This window comes from Nomascus leucogenys, chromosome 3 (assembly GCF_006542625.1).
Source record: "Nomascus leucogenys isolate Asia chromosome 3, Asia_NLE_v1, whole genome shotgun sequence".
Taxonomy (NCBI): domain Eukaryota; kingdom Metazoa; phylum Chordata; class Mammalia; order Primates; family Hylobatidae; genus Nomascus; species Nomascus leucogenys.
The window spans coordinates 59,808,608-59,830,049 of NC_044383.1; the positions used below are offsets into that span (position 1 = coordinate 59,808,608).

Sequence of the window (21,442 nt, forward strand, 5' to 3'; positions counted from 1 at the left end):
AGTCTTCTTTAGTGAGTTGTGATCCAGGACATGGCAGTATAAAGTACCTATGGCTCAGAAACTATTAAATCAAAATGGGCTGACTGTAGTAATGCCTGTCTGTAAATACACATGCTCAAGTGCTCTTTAAATGCTCAACAAGAGGAAGTGTAACATATTTGATTGATCTGGCTATCAGGAAGAAGATGCTGCTAACTGAAAATTACTTTTAGTCAATAAATGGCAATTCATGCTAACTCTCTGCTTAACATGCCTTCACAAATTACTCTTGACTCCAAGTTATCAAAACATAGCTGGAGAGAGAACAAGTGAGGGAAACTGTCTCCAACAAACTACCTCTCTTTCTGAGATATATTTGAAATTCCATTTTGTGTCTAAGTTGAAAATATGTGTGTGAAAAGACAACAATATTCTTTAGAGAGCACCTAGTTAATTTATCCAAAGGGGGCCTGAAGATAGGAATAGTTAAGAACGATGTAAGTTATTACCCGGTATAAGTAAACATATAAATCATCTGGCACCTTTTGATATAATTAATTTCTGTTAAGAAAACCTGCTATGTATTTAACTACTTTTTGCCTATTTCCTTATCACTCATGGTGTAAAAGCTTCTATGGATGAGAAAAGTTAATTGTGTTATTTCTTATCTCCCTCAGGGACCTCTACAGCAAAAAGTCTCAAATGATTTTAGTGAGATGATCACTCTGGGGGACAATAGTCCCAAAGGACTGCCTGCTTTTGGGCTTTTGTTTATGCTTATAATTCTCATCTGAAATAATTAGACTAGGCTTTTTATGAACTGCCAGGGAGATGGGTGACAAACTTATTTCAAGCCGAGCAATGATTCATGTGACAAAGAAAACTATAATGATGGTACAAACATGAACCTTGCAATAGACCAATTAAGGTTCCTTGGACACCTGTGGGCTCATGGTTAGCCGAGAGTGCTTCTGGAGCATCCCCATGGTTGACACCAAACAAAACGGACTGAAGTGTGGAGCTTCAGCCGTGGCAAGTGATGAAGAGTAGAAATGGCCTCAATAATTGCACCTTAGATTTCCCTGACATAGGGTCAGAACCTTTATTGCTGAGATGGGTGACAAGCTCATTATGCATAATGAACACATAGGAATCAACACCTCAAAGCATTATGCCCATGTGGGATTTTGAATAAAACTAGTGCCATTGCACTTAACGTGAGTATATTCAATTAAACCTTAAAGAGTTTGATGAGGTAAGATAGAGAACAAACAAAATGGGGGAAAACACACCCTAAATGTTATTTAAAAATAAACAGTTGTAAAATACACCCAATACAACCTGAATTTAAAGATATTAATGCGCTGAAAAACATTTATCTCCAAAATGTACATAACACAATAAAATAAAAAGTTGTAAAATAGCCAGCATCTTTACTTACACCCAGAAGCTTAGTATGGTCACACAATACACACACTTCTGATAAACTTAAATCTTATTTACTCCCTCATTTAGTGAAGCCTCCCACTTTATTAGTATTCACTTTTGACAAATTCATGAAGCAAGTAGCTAACTCCTCCAGTTGTACCACATCACTCACTATTGGATCTGAACTTGCAATTTTTTTTTCCATTTAGATTTTCTTAGACTTAGCTTTGGTCTTATAAGTTTGTCTTATCTTTCAGACAAATTTTTGCTGTGCTGGGTCTACTTGTCTGAATGAGTTTTCTCTGTGTTCACTTGGTTCTTCATTCAATTTAACCAAATTGATCAGTTACTCTAGCATTATTTTGTTGAGTAAAACATTTGGATTATAGCTCCAGGTATGCAACACAATAAAAATGATGACACTCATTTGTCCTATTGCCTGAGACTTTTAGTAGTTGAACAAATTTAAGATAATTAATGCTATCTTAACCAGCCAACTAATAAATGAACACAATTCAATGGACTAAGTCACTTTGAATTACGTAGGCATACAAGATACCAATTCAATTATCTTCTGCATCTTCTCCTCTTCAAAGCCTGCATATAATCTTTGTGAGCAGAGATGGTACAAAAGGGGGATGGTACAAAAATGTGTCAACACTCAAGTATTAAGAAATAACGCTGGAAAACCACGACAGTAAACACTTGTGTGTCTTCAGAAGGTGGATACAGACAAGTGTGAAAAACAATTTAAGAACAAGAGCAATAGACAAATCTGCAAAACTTTTTTGAGTATTCATTAAAACAACTTCAGCAAAACACTTAACTGAGAAATTCTCAATCCCAGTGTATTATTAGTGTTATGAAAATAAAAATGGTACTAAAAAAACAGTGTTTCTAATCGTACTTTTGTAAATAGTGATGTATTCTAGAAAAATATAAACGTTATACAAATCTAACTGTAAAATTTTAAGTACACTGAGCAACATAGAGTTTAGACATTGTGTAGTTTTATAAATTGTCTACTTCTTGTGACAAGCTAAATCTTTTTTCTTGTCTATTGAAAGAGAGTATCTGTCCTGTCTAAAAGGTAGGATAATTATTTAGCTGTTTGATCACTATTTGATCACTAAAATATGAGAGTGGAGTATAAACAGTTATGAATAGTTAATCTGCATGTTAACTAAGTGTATAAGTACATATATATCCACCGAAGAAATAAAATCAAAACAGTCAACAAACCAAAGGGTACTGTGCCTGTTTCATAAAGATGCTTAAAATTAGGAAAAACATAAATTAACAAAACAAATTAACAAAAATTATCTACAATAGTTAAAAAAAGTGCAAAGGCAAGAGTCTGATTTAGTTGTCCACTAAACCGTTCGTAGCCTTGTATTTCTGTTAGTTTGTTCAGTTCTTCTGAACAAATTGCTTTAAACACCATCTTGTGGACAAATGGAGGTATATCACAGGTTCCCAACAGATGAGAGAGGCTGCAGAAAGGCTAAATCTTACCTAACTCATAAAACAGATTCATAAAAATTACTTTATAAGCCAAATATCAAATGATAATTTTCACAGACAACGTATTTTAATATAATTGCTTAAGTTCTTTAAGTGACTAAAATTTTAAAGTTTAAACAATATCATGAAATAGGGAAATAAACTTACGGGGTTACTTTGATCGCAAAGTGAAAAGTTTAAAAGGTTAAAACTTGCTGTGTTTGTGTTACGGTTAGAAGTAATGGTTAATGTCTTCAGTTGGAAAGAATAATGAACAAATCCATGAATTATTCTTCTGTTTTGCTTTGGATTCCAAAGGCCATAAATATTAATTGAAGTCATACTTTAATCTTTGCATAGAAAGACTTCTATCTGAAAGTGTTTTGAACTTGGTATAAAATGTAAGATTGGAACTCAAACATACTTGTATGTGGAAATCACAGTTTTAATATTAATCGTCATGGCCCATAATTAATTTGTATTTAAACACGTATGTTTTCTGGAGTGCAAACAAGAGATAATTCATGAAATTGAATAATTCTTCTCCCCTGCTTTGGACATCATTAACATCTATGTGGAAATAAACACATGTTTTGGAATGGAATAAAATGGTGCAAGGGATTTGGCAACCATCAAGTCATGTAGAGGAAAGTTTCCCACCCTACTTTGGGGCCCAAATTATTTACTTTCTTTTTATTAAAGGAGTTGGGCAACTGTCAAATCTCAACTTCATTTGGTGTTAAATTAGGTGGACCCAGCATTTCTTGCTGCCCTTTGTTGCATATCGTGTGTACAGAGCTGAGGCAGGAAAAAGTATCTGAAGGTAAATAATAGAGTAGGGTGAGAAAGGCTTTACCATGTGGATACAGCCCTGTTTCTCTAGTTATGTCAAATTTAGTCATATTTCCCAGTTACAAAAAATGAGTTTGTGTCATTGTGACAAGTCCACTTTGTAATATGCATCACATAATATTATATTTCCCCGTCCCATCAAATTACCTGAATAAATCCAAATCCTTGAAATAGGAATTAACCAGTCAAGCATTAATGGTATTTAGAAAGATTTCTAAATATACAATTTATAAAAAAGAATGCATGATGTATTTTGTAGAATAAAAATGAACAGAGTTAATAAAACAAGAAAATGAATTGTCTTTTTATGTCTATGAAAGGAACAACTCAAAAACCAAAAAACAAAAAAAGTTGATTACCATCAGCAAAAAAGTCCATGAAAACATTAAAATGATAAAATAAATATTTTTAAATTAGCAAACAGGCAAAAAGATAACCTATTAATATGAAAAAATAATCTTTGAAAACATATAAAATGTTTAGCTTTATGACAAATTCAAGTAAATTAATATAAGTGGCAGATAAGTTGTAAGCGTTTAGAAAATTCAACAAATTAAAAGCTCAAGATATACACATAGCACCAAATTTTAGATCTATGTACACTTTTTCGGGATAAATTACCATTTTACTAAGAAAACACATATGTATGTTCCAATTGTGTAAGTTTAAAACACAGCACCATTGTAGGTATTGCACAAGAAAGAAAATAAAAAAAAATCAATGTCAAAACGCTTACAATAAATAAAATAACCTTGGAAAATAAAATAAATAAACTTGGAATTGAAATATACAGCATAATTCAATATGAAATACCTAAAACGTTATAGGTATGCACAGCCATTGTAGACAGTACCTGACCAGCAGTTCATTAATCTATAATGAAAACCGGTTCAAATCACGGATGCATTGGAACAAACCCTGCCTTAAATTAGGCACGTTCCTCAGACAAAACTCTGTTCACAGCTTTTTCCAATGTCAGTGGGCTAGCCTTTCTAAACTCATTTTTCAGTAAACAGACAAAAGCAATCATCCTGTTTTAGCCAAACTGAAATCTGCACTGCTCCTTGAAGAGGTGTGAGTCCTGATTGCTGTGGCTGGCAGGCTCTTGCGGCATGTTCTCACATCTGTGGGACCCACCATCTAGATTTCTGCAACATCCTCATGCCCAGTATTCTAGAGAATCAGTGCCTGCCAATCAACAGTTCCTCAATGAATGTACAGCTAATCAACAGAAAGACTGTTTAGTCATTTGATGATCACTGTATTTTTGTTTCTTTTCAGAGGACATGGTTTTAGAGTGGGTGTGAACTCTTTGGTCTGAGCACTAGTTGCATATCCAGTCCTGTGGTTTTCCTTTGTTGAGCTGTACCTCTTGCTGCAGCTTCTGGAGAAATATAATTCTCCTTAAGAGCTTTTGGGCTTCACCTTCTTAATAAGCATTTGCTGACACTACACATTCATCTTCTAGGACAAGTGAGTCCATTCTTTATGTATCCTATCCTTTGTTCTGATGGTGGCTTCTTGTCTTAAAGTCTGAGGGTGATGAGGTCATAAGAATAATGGATACAAGGGCCCAAAGATCTTGCTAGGCCATTGAAGCTTTAAGAGTACCAAAGACAGCTTGGTGACTTCACCACCAAGCACCTTGTAGGGAAAACAGCTTTCTGTTTACCAAATGAGAAACTGAGTGAGGGGACCATAGAGTATTAGGCTTTTTTTTGCAGAACTCATACAAAACTGGAATTTGATACTCCCTTTTCATGCAGTACTTATTCATGCCAGTGGTGATTGCTTTGAATTGAGCTCATTACACAGAATTAACAAAATCATTTCAGTGGTTGGCTATGCTGGGTGTTTGGGCTCCCTGATAAAACAGTTTCCTGCATTTTTTTTTTTGAAAACATAAGTTGTAAAATGAAGTTCTTATTGCCTATTTTTTCTGCATAAGTAGGATAGATGTAGATGGTATAAAAATTCTTAAGTTATAAAAAGTAGTCAAAAAACATTCAACAGGAGCAATGCACTATATCAAAAAAGTTGACAAGATGTTTAGCAATGATAGTAAATTTAAACACCAAGAAAACTTAAAGATAAGTCTGAAACTTTAAAATTGAGAAATCAAAGGCCAACCACATGTTGATGAGTCTACAAAATGGATATCATCATCAGTCTACTAAGTCACAAGGTGCAATTTCCTTTTGAAGAAGAACTAACGATAAGATTTACTTGCATATTTCATATAAAACTCTGAGTAAAAATCATAGCAATTGTAAAGCAAAACATATGGAATGAATTTGGGAAAAATCAAAAAATGCTGATTTGCAATTGCTATAGGACTAGGATTCAAATGGTTGCTTTTAATGTCTGGCTTACTCCAAAAAACATAAAAAAAATAAAAAAATAAAAGGAACCCACAGATGATGAGGGTTTGACGGTATTAAGATAGCTGCAATGGCAAGGAAGTGTCACCAGGAACGAAGTCTTCTTCAGGTGTGTTCATTTCCCACCTGTCCGCTGATGGGCATGAGACACAGGATAGAGGCAATCTTCTGGGTTACATCTTCCACTGGGTCCTGGGGGGCCCTGGGGGCCTGGGGCACCTGGTGAGCCTGGCAAACCCAGAGCTAGTGACATAAAAAAAAAAAAAAACATCACAATGCAGATCACATATGGCCCTTCCTCTCTCCCACCCTCTAGCCAAAATGGATCACTCGAGTTGACATTTAAGGACCCTAGGGGAGAAGCACGGTTCTCATTTTTAAAGGCTTGCTTGTGTTGTGAAGATAATATCACTCTTACCTGAAGTCCCAGGAAGACCTGGACTCCCTGGCAGCCCAATTCCAGGTTCACCTCTTTCTCCCTTCTGTCCTCTGTAGCCTAAGTGAGAAATATATAAAAAAGAGACACACAAAAAGGGTTCTATGGCAACTCAGCACACACAAGAACCACTTTCTGAGTCTGTGATAATTATGTGATACATTTGCTTAACATAAATAGTATATTAGCTAACTGGCATTAACCACATATTAAACTTACATATTAAACAGATTGGGTATAATAGGGCAATGAAGATCTTAAAAAACATGCAATTACTATAAAAAGTTCCAACTAGTCAAATTTTTTTTTTTTTTTTTGAGACAGAGTCTTCCTCTGTCACCCAGGCTGGAGTGCAGTGGCACTATTATCTTGGCTCACTGCAACCTCCACCTCCTGGGTTCAAGTGATTCTCCTGCCTCAGCCTCCTGAGTAGCATTTTTTTTGTATTTTTAGTAGAGACAGGGTTTTGCCATGTTGGCCAGGCTAGTCTCGAACTCCTGACCTCAGGTGATCTGCCCGCCTTGGCCTCCCAAAATGCTGGGATTACAGGCGTGAGCCACCATGCCCGGCCCCAACTAGTTATACTCTTGATAGCGAGATTTTGGCTCTGAAAATGATACCTAAATAAATCAGTCTTGCAAATAGCTATCACAAGCTGTGTGAGCCCTCTTCAGTAGGAATTCTGATTGAAGGCAAGGTATAGGCTAAATGAAAGAAGTATATGGAAAGAGTCTTGCTTAAAATGAGAACAAGATAATATAATAGGAATATGGATCTTATTCCAAGAATTAAAGGAAATGAACAAATAATTCAAGATTCTAATAAATGATAGCGAGAGCATGAGTATACGTGGCTTAACTCATCTAAAAAGTCAGGTCTGTGTTCAGATGATCAACTATAAACATTATATCTGCTCTAAGTAACGTTTAAACATCCACCCCATGTTTGAACGTGGCAGTTATAACTCCAAAGGAGCTTCAGCCAAGCTAGGAAACAAGAGAGGAGACTGACAGTCTCCCAAATGCACTTCATCAACTTAAGATATTTTAACCAAAATGAATTACGTCTAAGATCTGTCTATATTTTAAAACAAAATTATTCTTACTATCTAATACGCTTGCTATTGGCTGAGCTACAAGACTACAGAGAAATTTGTGTCTCCGGAAGTCATTATCCCTGCTTATAAAAAGCATAAAGCATTTTTATCTGTGTTTTATATATTGGCACCCATGTAATACTTCATTTGAATAAAAGGTTCCATGCTGTAAGAGTTTCACAGTGATGGCAAATAGAGTTTTTATTTTCAACTTTTTCATACTTAAACAGCCCCTTAAAGATCACTCCTTGTCCCAAATGGACAGCGCAGCCATGTAGACTCATGTGGACGCACAGCAAAGACATCAGTAGAAGAGCATCTCAGTAGGAAACAGTAGGCCGTGACTTAGTTGTGACTTTTCATAAAGGTGTGCTGTTACAGTAGAACATGGCAGGAGGAGAAAATGTAATGCTCCCTATGAACAGTATGTATGATCAATTATTTCCCATTATTGTTGAGAATTAGCAGTTTTTGGGGTTATCATTTTCACCTTGACTAGGTCATATAATGCACACATTATTATCTGAACAGCACTGGCAATGTAATCACCACACAGGTATTTATTTGCTTTTTATGTATGACCTGATCATAAATGTGAAACTAGTGGAAAAAAGAATATATGTTAAAAATATTTTGAAGTATATAGTAGAAATACACCCACTAGCAGGAAATCTTCACATATTTATATTTGAAAATTGTGTTAAAGATATTCAATACAATCCTAGACCCTAGAGAGAATAGTGGCTTCGTCTTGTGACATAATAACCACAGTTGATCTATATTCAAATTTAAAATGTTTCCAGGATTTCTTTGACATAAGTGACTTTCATTTAACATATGTGAACAGCAGGAAAAAAATGTATATACTTAGGGTCATTTGAAAGCGCCCTCCCAAATCCATTACTTAAACATTTCTGGAGTAAAATAATATTTATTACCTGAGGTATATTTGATAGTTTAACTCAGGTCCCACTGTTACAGAAAAGTTATAAAGTTGACCCTCAGCTATCTCAGTAAGTACTTAAGATTACAGGCTAAAAATATGAGGAAGAAAGAATAATAATTGAAGATACATGAACTTTTGATTAATAAGAGGATTAATAAGACTGTAATGCAATTCCAAATGAAGAATATATTGGCTAAAACTTACCTATTTCATTTGAATTCAGCTCTCAGATTTGCAAATATAATGCAGAAATATATTATTGCACATGCATTTCAGTTCATGTGGTATTACAAATTAATAAACTGTAATTTGTGTATTTGCATAAGGTAACATTTACCCTTCTCCTGTCAAATGTAACAATTTCTTTGTACAAATTTCTCAGTTCATTAGGTTAATAATTACCTGTTATTAATAGATAAAGCAACTGAATTGCACAAGTACAGGAGAACTTTCTACTCTTGAATTTCCTATTAAGGTCCCAAGCTCATTCATTATGAAGGCTGCCATAAAGTCGTAGGGTCTTTTTTTTTTTTTTAATCATTACTTCATAACAAAACTCCTTGTAGGAACGCTAACAAGGTCAATAACAGCTTTCCCCATTTATAGAATTAAGCTTTTCACCTCTTCAGGGTGGGCCTGTCTTTAAATTTGGAAGAGGCTGGTCTAACATGTATTTCCATAGACAATAAGTCTACAGGATAGGCCAGGCCCAGTGGCTCACACCTGTAATCCCAGCACTTTGGGAGGCCGAGGCAGGTGGATCACCTGAGGTTAGGAGTTCAAGACCAGCCTGGCCAACATGGTGAAACCCTATCTCTACTAAAAATACAAAACTTAGCTGGGCGTGGTAGCGGGCACCTGTAATCCCAGCTACTTGGGAGGCTGAGGCAGGATAATTGCTTGAACCCAGGAGGCCGAGGTTGCAGTGAGCCGAGATTGTGGCCATTACACTCCAGCCTGGGCAACAAGAGCAAAAATGCAGCTCAAAAAAAAAAAAAAAAAAAATTCTACGGGATGACAGCTAGATAAAACTGTAGCTCACGTAGGAAAACAAATAAAACACCAGCAATGTCCTAATTGAAAGCATCTAGAGGTACTAGTCATTGATGAAACCTGGTGCTTGGTGTAGTTTTTCAGGTGGTAGACTGTGTTTCTTTCTAGTAGGAAGATTTCAGTTTTGACTCCAGATATTTACTTCTAAAGTTGTAAATCTGTGCACCTGTATACATACCGGAAAAAGGCCCGTAAATGGATGCTATTGGCATTTTAGGAGGGATAGTTGTTTACGGTGGGCATGGTGGGGGTGGGGTTAGGAGTTGCCTTGTGCCTTACAAGTTGTTTAGCCTCCCTGGTTCTGGTCCACCAACTGATAGCAGTGCCCTTCAGTCATTTTGACACACACTCACATGTCCTCCCATATCCAAATGCCCCTAATGCTACTAAATTTGAAAGGTTAAATCTATATATCACAAGTGCTTCCTATAAACATTATGTATGATCAATTACTTTAAAAGTGCACAAGTAAGAACAACTACTCCCACTACTGTCCTTTTGGAACTGATGCAGGGTGCACGGAATGGATGTAGCTGTTTTTTCCTACTGACCCCACATGTGAGGTTCCTTCTGAAATGAGTAGGGCTTTAGGTGTGGTATCTATTCCTTGGGTGGAATAGGTGATGGAGAATCAGCTGTGTTTGAGAAAAAGTTTAAATGAAGTTTTTTCTCATAAAACTCACTCGAAAGAATAAGGTCTGTTAGGAAAATTCGCCTCTCCTGTTTATATAGGGGAACTCAGCTGAATCATGCTTCTTGGGGTTTCTTTTATTCTGATGCGGCACATTTTAGCTCATACCTGGGAGAACCAGCCATGAGGCCCTGTGCTGCAAGCCCCAGGTGGGAATGGACACCAACGAAAGTTCTCTCAAGGCACAGCAGGAAGCCAGTACTTAGAACCCCATGGGACGGCTAAAATCTAAACGCTGTCTGGAAATGTTTTCAATTTAAAAAAGACATCAACAATCACCCCTTTAGAAACTTAGAAAAACTGCAAATGAGGTGATGCAACTCGGAAGCTGAATGGTCTTTCTTTTCACTTTAAGAAGGTCAGGGTGCTGAAGGCGGATCCTCAAGCTTTCATGATCAGAATCTTGGTAGGAGCGGCTCTTCCTTTTTTCAACATGAACTGTGTACCTCTCACAGTCTGACGTCGATTTTCTCACTGCTTTCTATACGTCTCCTGCTTCTCAGAATAAGCACAGGAAACTTTACGAAACCCCTTTATACTTTTGTCTTCTCCTAAAGATAAGATAATAAAGGACTCATTCCATAGTGTATATTTCAAACCAACCACTTAATTTTAATTTTAAATTTCAGATTAATTTAGTTAAGCTATATTTAAGATCATATATATCGTAAAGTTGTCATAAGTGGAACAAAGTGTTTTGCCAATATAAGCAATGTTTCATTGCAAAAACTTTAGAAAACATACGAAAAATTATTTAAAGTTCAAAAGTTACCATCCACAAGCTCTATTTGCAGAAAGGTTCTAAAATTTCTTAAAAATGTATTTCAGAACCAAATAGATTTCTTTCCTGACAAACACTGGAAACAAAACAAAACAAAATGTCTCTTCTAAATATTCCAGAGTAGCCACCATCAGACAGGATGAATGAGTGGCAGAACGCACTGTGCCACATTCAGAGGCCATCTTTTCTTCCCAACCTATGTTGCTTTTCTGACTTCGACCCTTTCTTAAACTCAACCATGCTGTGTCATTAAAAGGACTAATTCAGACAATAGCATCTGAGGTTTGCATGGTCACTGGTGATTTTAAATGCATTTTTTTCTTTCCTCTTTGAAAAAAAAAACACTTAAATTGAGCAGAGCAAAGCTTATAAGTTACGTGTATAACTTCATCTTTTGAGCGTGTCACACCTATTTATCTACTATAGAAAAACGCCTCAATTTCTTGTGCACTTCTCCAGAGGCACCGAAAATTAAACAGCAGCCTCTCATTTTCTTTCTTTTCAGTGAGATTTCTCTGTGCCTTTAGACACGATTATCAGTACAGCATGCCTACTGTACTGATATTCCTTAAAAACAAATATTTTTAAGAAACAAATATTCCTTAAAAATGAATTCCACGTTTTGCAATTTTTATTTATTTTTTTGCTAAATTTTAGGCAAATTTAACAAATACTGAAAAGGAAGTATTATGTAAAGGTTAAGGAGACATCTACTAAGCTGTAGTCAAGATATGTCTGTTGTCAGAAACCCAATGGGGAGACGAAAGTTTTGACAATTTTAGTAAACCTTGGTTCACAAAAAAACTGGAAATCATGTGGGGATATCTTCCAAATTCAAGAATTGCATCCAGAAGCCCTATCAGGAGTAGAAGTAGTCTATAATATCTTTGAGGCACAACAGCAGATGAAATCCATAGAAATCCTTTGCAAAAGGAAGGGCAAGTGGAGTGGTGAACAGAAGGCTTGTTTCCAAAAGCTTCACCGATACTGTGGGTTTAGAATTGCCTCTGACTGACAGCCTTCCAGATGGGCCTTCGCAGCACCTGTGAGGTGTCTGAAGCCAGGTGTTTGAGTGGAACAGGAAACTCCAGTTCCAGAGCTGTTTTCCTTGATCATCTCAATATTCCATTGTTCTTGTCCTCTCAAACCACCACAGTTTGAAGGATCTATCTAAAGTTTTCTTCCTATTGGTGTTAACGCTGCTTATTCTTCATGTGGCTTGAGGCATTACACATTTTCAGATGAGCTTTTGAGATCTGCACACCAGTCTCATATACTCTGACTTCAGAACAGACCCAACTAGCGAAAGATAATAATTAGCCCCCTCTACACAATAGTGTATACATAGAGGGCTACTCCGCATCCTATACCTTTCTCTTTCCTTCATCAATCTGCCAAACTTCACTACAATTTAAAGATAATGGTGGAATATATGTATGGTTTAAAAAAAACTAGAGAGATTTTAACTGTTCCTGTTTTATATCGTGCTAATTAAACGCAAAGACTTGGCAATCATGGTTATAGGTTCTAAGGTTATATTAGGATATATATACTAACAGGCACTGCTATTGGGAACTGAACAGATGTTGCTCTTTCAGAAGAGGAAGGGCACATCAATCACCTCGGGACACTTCAGAAAATAAGGCTCAATATTACAGAATAGCAGTAGGAAGGAAACTGGTGACAGAAAAGCACTTCTTTGCATATATGTTATTTTGGACTACATTCTTATTTTAGTGTTAATTTTCTCTTTTCTTTCTTTATACCAGTTGCTTTTGATTATTTCAAGGAAGGAACCTGAGATCCTCCATGGTTTTTATTTTTTATTTTTTATTATTATTATACTATAAGTTTTAGGGTACATATGCACAATGTGCAGGTTTGTTACATATGTATGCATGTGCCATGTTGGTGTGCTGCACCCATTAACTCGTCATTTAGCATTAGTTATATCTCCTAATGCTGTCCCTCCCCCCTCCCCCCACCCCACAACAGTCCCCGGAGTGTGATGTTCCCCTTCCTGTGTCCATGAGTTCTCATTGTTCAATTCCCACCTATGAGTGAGAACATGCGGTGTTTGGTTTTTTGTCCTTGTGATAGTTTACTGAGAATGATGTTTTCCAGTTTCATCCATGTCCCTACAAAGGACATGAACTCATCATTTTTTATGGCTGCATAGTATTCCATGGTGTATATGTGCCACATTTTCTTAATCCAGTTTATTGTTGTTGGACATTTGGTTTGGTTCCAACTCTTTGCTATTGTGAATAGTGCCGCAATAAACATATGTGTGCATGTGTCTTTATAGCAGCATGATTTATAGTCCTTTGGGTATATACCCAGTAATGGGATGGCTGGGTCAAATGGTATTTCTAGTTCTAGATCCCTGAGGAATCGCCACACTGACTTCCACAATAGTTGAACTAGTTTACAGTCCCACCAACAGTGTAAAAGTGTTCCTATTTCTCCACATCCTCTCCAGCACCTGTTGTTTCCTGCTTTTTAATGATGGCCATTCTAACTGGTGTGAGATGGTATCTCACTGTGGTTTTGATTTGCATTTCTCTGATGGCCAGTGATGATGAGCATTTTTTCATGTGTTTTTTGGCTGCATAAATGTCTTCTTTTGAGAAGTGTCTGTTCATGTCCTTCGCCCGCTTTTTGATGGGGTTGTTTTTTTCTTGTAAATTTGTTTGAGTTCATTGTAGATTCTGGATATTAGCGCTTTGTCAGATGAGTAGGTTGCAAAAATTTTCTCCCATTCTGTAGGTTGCCTGTTCACTCTGATGGTAGTTTCTTTTGCTGTGCAGAAGCTCTTTAGTTTAATTAGATCCCATCTGTCAATTTTGGCCTTTGTTGCCATTGCTTTTGGAAAGATAAGACCAGGAAAACTGCTTCTTATTGTTAACCATGGAGTCCTGGTCAAGGACTCCATGGTTAACAATAAGAAGCAGTTTTCCTGGTCTTATCTTTCATGATATATACTCACTGAATTTAATATTTCCCTTTCAGAATTGTTAACTCTTCTAAGTCTGGGCCTATTTGGCCACTTTGCTGGATTGCTAATCATATTTCTAGAAAATGGCCTTGTCAGATTAATTTAGTCAAGCTATACTTAAGATTATGTCTCTTGTCAAGTTGTCATAAGTGGAACAAATTTTTTTGCCAATATAAGTTGGGTTTTAAGAACTTTAGAAATCATGCAAAAAATTATTTAACATTCAAGTTACCATCCACAAGCTGTATTCAAAGCAGACAGATTCTAAAATTTCTTAAAAATATATTTTAGAACCAAATAACTATTTGTCGTTGAGTCTCCTAAAACTCTTTCTCCAGTTTATTTAAGATACTCAGATGATGGAGACTTGTTTAACTTACACCAAAAGAGGAGGCCTAAAAAATTCTAAGATTCCTAGATAATAATGATATATAAGCACATATTATTGCTGTTATTGTTATAATAAATATTATTATTACAATACATTTAGAATACCAGGTAACTCTCATTTGGTTTTAAATCTGAAGTAGTAATAGTTAAACATCTACTTCTAGAATGTCAAATATTACAAAGAGATTACATATGAAACCATTTTATATATTACATATATGTATATATGTAATATATAAATAAAGTACATGCATACATACATACTTTTTTCCTTAACTGTGACTAACATGTTATAAATACAGAGAGTTAAAAATCAATAAGCCAATATTACACTTGAAGACTTACCTTGGGGTCCAGGGTCTCCTGGTGGCCCAGGCAACCCATCCTTCCCTGGTGGCCCAGGCCTCCCATGAGCTTGGGCAGCCAACATTGCTGCCGGCAGCTTGAGCTGGGATAGGAATACAGCCATCCTCTCTTCATGTATAGAAGAAAAAATAATATATCATGGAACAGAAATATTTTATGTCAAAAAATTTCAAAATACATGAAATCAAACAAACAAAAAGATTTAGTTTTTAATTTAAGCACATCTAATTTACCAACTGGTCTGACTGCTGAGTTTTTTGATTAGACAAATAAAACCGATTGCACAAAGTTGTTTGTGTATAGATGCAGACCAGCTGTGTCACTCAGAAAGTCTGAGAATTTTCAGTGCTTCTGAGATGTAACAATCTAGCGGACAGAACACTAGCATGGAATCTAACCTCTGGTAATGGCATGTGGAGAGAGTTTAGGTTCACATTAAAAAATGATTTCATAATAACTTTAAGGCACTTTCCAGCAATGTTGTGAAGGTATGTGTGGTAATTTAAAATATATTCATGAATTCTTTGACACTGTCTTCCAAAGTTGGAGTTTAATTCTCTTAGTTTTGAATGGGGGCTAGACTTTTCATTTCTAGTGAAAAGAAAAAGGCTGAATGAACAGTGGGCAACTAGAGAGACGAGGTCATAAAAGACATCATGGCTTCCTAGTTGCTTTCTCTCTTAGATCACTCATTGGAGGAAGGCAGTTGACATGGGGTGAGAGCACCCAAGAAGTCCTGTGGAGAGGCCCACGTGGGGAAGAACTGATGCTACCTGCCAGTGGCCACGCACATGAACTTGGAAGCAGATCATCCAGCCCTAGTCAAGCCTTCAAATGACTGCAGCTCTGAATGACATCCTGACTGCAACTTCATTAGAGATCCTGAGCGAGATCCATACAATTCAGCAACACTCCAAGTCCCTGACCCATAAAACATGTGTGATAATAAACGTTTATAATGTGAAATGTAAGATAAATATTTTAAGCCACTAAAGTTTGGAGGTATTTTCTTACGCAGCAACAGATAACTAAAAAAAGCATATTGAATATTTTACTACTACATGAAATTAATTTTGGTAAAATCATTAATTCCAGGGCCATTATAAATACAATCTATCATTGGAGTCTTTCTTGAAATTGCTTGGTTTGTTTATATTTAGTACACCTCACATTTAAAAAATCTAATATATGAACAACTAGATTTCAAACAGAAAACTTGAGGAGGCTCTATCCTTGCCATGACAAGAAGTTAACCGCATTGTTTATTCTTTTTCTTTTTGCATAACTTCTTCAAAAATCTCTTAGTAATTTAAATGGTTTTATTTTAAAATAATTTACACACTATTTTTCAAAGACACGTGTGTAGTAAGAAATGAATATTCAATTTAAAAACTTCAGTCTGGGTTTCGTGCAGACAAATCTTCCAGAAAAGTTTTTTTTACTGAAGAAATTAGTATTTATTTTGTAAGTTAAGACCAAATGACAGGCAACAACGCAGCAGAAACTCTAGCCGTCGGTTAGAAAACACAAAGCCCAGATCACACAGATCTTGTAAAGAGTTCCTTCCATGTTCTCCAGTCTTTTCACTCAGTTTAGTTGATTTAGTTGAATTGCAAAGGCATACTTAAACAGATATGTATCTTTTATTTTAAGTAAATTTTTAAATAAAGAGTAAATTACTTCTGAGGAAAATCTGTTTTCCCATGAGTTTTCAATTAAAACAATCATTTAAAAACAATGTAGGCCCATACTGGTTAAGAAAGAAAAACAATTATTTTTTCATATAGAATTATTAAGGGAAAAGCCCCAATAGACATAGAGCATTAGCTGTCATTATCCAAGAAGTAATCACCTACATTCGCATTCTCATGTCACAAAGCATGCAGAATGGAAACATACCACAACCCGCACAGGACTAGAATCTCTGGCTGCAGACTGAAGGATGAGTGGGAGGCCAACAGGGATCTAATGGATGCTGGTCCCAAGGAGTGATATGAAATCACCTGCCCTCCAGTATCACTACCTCACTATCTATCTGGGATGTTTGGTTGATATTAATATATCTTATTCTAGTAACTAATAGATAAAACAAATAAGTAATGAATATATAGTTTTAGTTTTACAAATCATCATATTGAATGTACGTATAATATCTTTATTACATCACATTATGAACTTGGGGCATTACAATAAATATGAAATTCAATAATCACAGTTTGAAACTTTGCATAATATTTGCTGTTCTGCACTTCAAAGAAGAGATGTATTTCAGTACAATTTTTCTTTCTTTTTTTTTTGAGACGGAGTCTTGCTCTGTCACCCAGGCTGGAGTGCAGTGGTGCCATCTCAGCTCACTGCAACCTCTGTCTCCCGGGTTCATGCCATTCTCCTGCCTCAGCCTCCTGAGTAGCTGGGACTACAAGCGCCCACCACCACGCCCGGCTAATTTTTTTTGTATTTTTAGAAGAGACAGGGTTTCACCGTGTCAGCCAGAATGGTCTCGATCTCCTGACCTCGTGATCCGCCCGCCTCAGCCTCCCAAAGTGCTGGGATTACAGGCATGAGCCACTGTGCCTGGTCACAATTTTTCTTAATTTGAAACATGTCTCTTTAAATACCTTCAATCTCGAAACACAAATACTAATTTTTCCTCTTTAATATATTAATTGAGTTTAGAAGTACTTTGGTGGTTTTTAATATTTTTAGCAAAACAGAAAATTGTTGTCACTACTTCTAGCTGTAAATTATATGGCTTTGAGATACACTCAGAAACAGTCATTTAGCATAAGGGTAATTACCTCTTCTGAACCCTACCCTAATGCTCTATAATTTACAATAATATGTTTCAGAGCATCCAGATGAATTGTAAAGGCCTTTATTCTTAATTGCTTTTCTCTGTTTTCAGGGATCTTCAGTCAATTACAATGTTTTTGGCTGTGCTTTCTCATGAGGCAGGAAATTGAAGAGTTCCGATATAAGCATGCATAAACCAAACACACATTTTCCATCTGCCAAGGCAAAGCCACAGCAGTCACCCTAACAAATGAGACCAAGGCTTGGCTTCCTTGGAGAATGGGCTCCTTAATATAATACAGACATTAATATTAATGTGAAGATAAACTACGTATTTTAGAGAAGGAAGGAACACACACATGTCATCTGGCCCATGTCTATCTTCTATTTCACAGATGAAATTTGTAAATATTTCAAAGACAGAAATTAATCTTCTCCTAATGCCTATGGAAATGTCTAATTATCCATTTTCTTGGTATAACTTCAATTTATTTTATTTTGCTACCCCATTATGGAAACAGAAAGCAGTTAATGAGTATTTCCCTTGGGAAATCAGTCATATTGTTAACATATTAGCATTCAGGTTAAATAACTTTTACTCATAGGCTTCACAATCTATTTTGTAAATCTCTTTTTGGTTCCATTATTTCAGGGCTTTTCCATAAATGTCTCCTAAATGTGGAAGCCAAAATTAAATATAGTTCTCTCCTAAAGGGCAAAAATATCAGAAGAGTAATTTCCTGTGATATTTTAATAATTATATTCTAGTTTCATTTTTAACTGTTAATTCAACAGCATCATTTGGTGGATTCATATTTATTTTGTGGTTCATTATGACCCAAAGGTGGTCACTACTTCATTTGTCTCTGTCTCAATCATTCGCCACCTTTATGAGTATGTTGCTTTGAACTATCACGGGTAAAGATGGTGGATTAAACACACGGATCTGCTTTAACTACCTCCTCAATCCTAGCAAAACAATCCTCTTAAAGGCATAAACAGACAAGAATGGGGGAACATATGAAAGGAGACAATAGCAGCACAACTTTGGAAGTTGAGAACCAGATGGTTGAGTGATACATTACTTAGCAAACTCAAGAAAACTAAACTCTTAGACTAGAAGTAGAGGAATAACTTGATCTAAACTACAAAATCCTCAGAAGGCTCAGAATTGGCAGTACAAGTTACCTCTGGCAGCGGGGGTGAAAGAGGGGAACTAAAATAAGGAGCACTGATTGAAAGCCTGTTTTAGTAGTTGTTGAAATTCCTTTCTCTATACAGCTAGGCAGGTGCCTCTCCCCATCCTTAGCAAAAGACTGAAGGTGTATTATTATCTGAAAACGGTAAGTAGTCTGCCTCTGCATGGAGGAGCCCAGACTCCATTGAGACTCGGGCTTCCAAACTGAAAATCTGAAGTAGCTGAGCTCACAGCCAGGCAGGAAATGGAATGTCTCCACTGCAGAATCTGACCAGACTGAGAGTAAAGACTTAAAGACACTGAAATTAAGGGCCCCTCACTCAGAAAGCCCAACTGGACTACCCTAAGTGAAACTCGAGGTTGGCAAGCCCCACTGTTCACTCACAACTTTCAATCAGTTTTTAAAACCCTGCTCTTACGTATGCAGACAGCCAAGGATTCCTGGACACTGAGGAAGTCCTATAAACTGAACAACAGAGTTGCAACCAAAAAAACAGAAAGAAGCAATTTGGAAGAAACAGAGACTGTGGTGGAAAATATGTTTTTTAACTCTTTATATATATATATATATATATCATCAATGATGTATATTTATCAGATGATGCGTATGTAACAAGTACATATATACATATATAAAAATTAATATCTTAGTTGTAGAAAGGTAAGAAAAGATGTTACAACCTTGGAATAAGAAAACAGGATCATACATATTTACACACATCCATATATATATGCATATATATATATATATGAAATATATATATGAAAAATCGAGAAAACATAGGTAAGGGGATTTTCTGAACACTGGAAATCTGGAGGCAGAAACATTGTTCAGGAATACTTAGCCCAAATCTTTCTTTTCTCCCACAGCTGGAGGTGTGGGTTTGCTGGTCCCATGTTTGACTCAAGAACTTAGAGAGCCAGATGTTGGTACACATTTCTGCATAGGTTGGTAAATTCTTCCTGCATGTTGATGTAAGTTCTCAAGCATAATAGGACAGTGTAACAGCAAGAATTAAACTTCTCAGATCTGGCAAGACCCTCATTTGTGTGGGCAGCATCACTGGCAGCTGGAAAGCCCTTCCAAAGCCAAATGCTAGGCTGAGACACATGGATGGCATCTGTCCTTGTCCTGTGTGGTCACTTTACTACCAAAAGGACTTGACTTGTTGGACAATCAAATTGGGAATTTAATTCAACTTCAGAGAGGATATATATTTGTGCACAGTGATCAATCTGGAACCTAGACTTGGGATTGGTGAAAAGACACCTCTTTGCACCACAGTTAGGTTTGGGAAGGGGCACCAGGATGTTGAAGGGAGGTTAGGTGGCCTGGAAAATAGCTCAAGGTTTGAGATTTGTAGGGTGTTGTATCACCAGGTGGGTCACCTGGGAAGCCCCAAAGGGGGTTAAAAGTCACAAGAGGAGAGCCCAAAGTTTGGGTCATCGTGGTCTAGGGTTTCACTAGAGGGTGTAATCTGGACACTTGGGATGATAAAGCTGGAGAGCAGTGTCTTCCAAGGACGCCTTCAAGCCCCTGCTGACAGTCTGCGACTTGCCGCTTGGAGAGAATGGCTCTCGCGGCTGCAGATGTGCAGGGGTGCGTGCAGCAGAGATAGCATTAGCTGTTATTGACACTGTCTCTTGTGAAACCACTAAGAAAAAGGGAAGGAGACGGGTGCTACTTAACTGTAGCAGTTAGCTGTCTGTACTACTTAACTGTAACTATTTTAACCTGTGAAAATTAATCTTTGCTTTTAGAGAAAGCTTTCCAAAAATGCTAATTGTGACCTTGGACCTCTACGATTTGTGAAAATGGAGTTTTCTTTTTTCTTTTTTGCAAATGGTGTTCAGAAGCCACGGAAAAGGTGATTTCTAAGTGGAAAATTAAATGGAGTGAACTGAAATGATCTTGGGACAAATTAACTTAAATGCTAAATAACTAAATTCTGGGTTTCAGGCACAGTTTTGTTTGGGAGAAGACAGTTTTGCTGGACTAGTGTCAAGAGAGATAAAAGGAAAGGGCTATCACACATGGAGGCTTAGAGTTTAGAAGTCTCAGAAAATAGTTTCCTCATGGGTCACTTTAAAATATTGTCTTGAGGCTAAGACACCTGTGGTTTCTGAGGGAATACTGGCTCTGGTGGGGGTCCAGCCACTCACCTGGACCTGGCCAGGCTGGAAGAGACAGAGACGCAGTAGGAGAGATGGGCGTGAAGCCAGAGACCTGGGGAGGACTCTGCACCTGTCAGCTTCCAGGCAGGTGGGCTGTGACAGAGGAAGGAGGGGCAGGAACTCAGAGAGGAAGGATCCAGACTCAGAGGAGGAGCTTCTCAGAAAGCAGAAGTCTGGTGAGCCTACCCCAACACAGATGGAGAGTGGCCCAACTCCCCTGACCTGCCTCCTCTGAAGACTGATAGCCCTTCATGAGAGTAGCCACAGAATGGCCTGGGAGTGGGCAGCACGGAGCCTTCCCCAGGAGGGAGTAGAAGTGTCTCTTCTGCTGAATGCACGGGGCAGGCTGCCAGGGGCCACACCTTCATCCAGTGTC

At 37.0% G+C, this 21,442-nt stretch overlaps 1 protein-coding gene across 1 annotated transcript in view; it reads right to left on the reverse strand.

Annotated features, from left to right (window-relative positions):
- Positions 1 to 6,258: 6,258 nt before the first annotated feature.
- Positions 6,259 to 21,442, reverse strand: part of COL19A1 (collagen type XIX alpha 1 chain) — a 329,106-nt gene continuing 313,922 nt past the window's right edge. Inside the window, exons 49-51 of the mRNA XM_030804323.1 lie at positions 14,880 to 15,008; positions 6,562 to 6,639; positions 6,259 to 6,386 (exon numbers count right to left, since the gene is read on the reverse strand). Coding sequence (XP_030660183.1) covers positions 6,259 to 6,386; positions 6,562 to 6,639; positions 14,880 to 15,008 — 335 coding nt within the window. The remainder of the gene's footprint in view (positions 6,387 to 6,561; positions 6,640 to 14,879; positions 15,009 to 21,442) is intronic.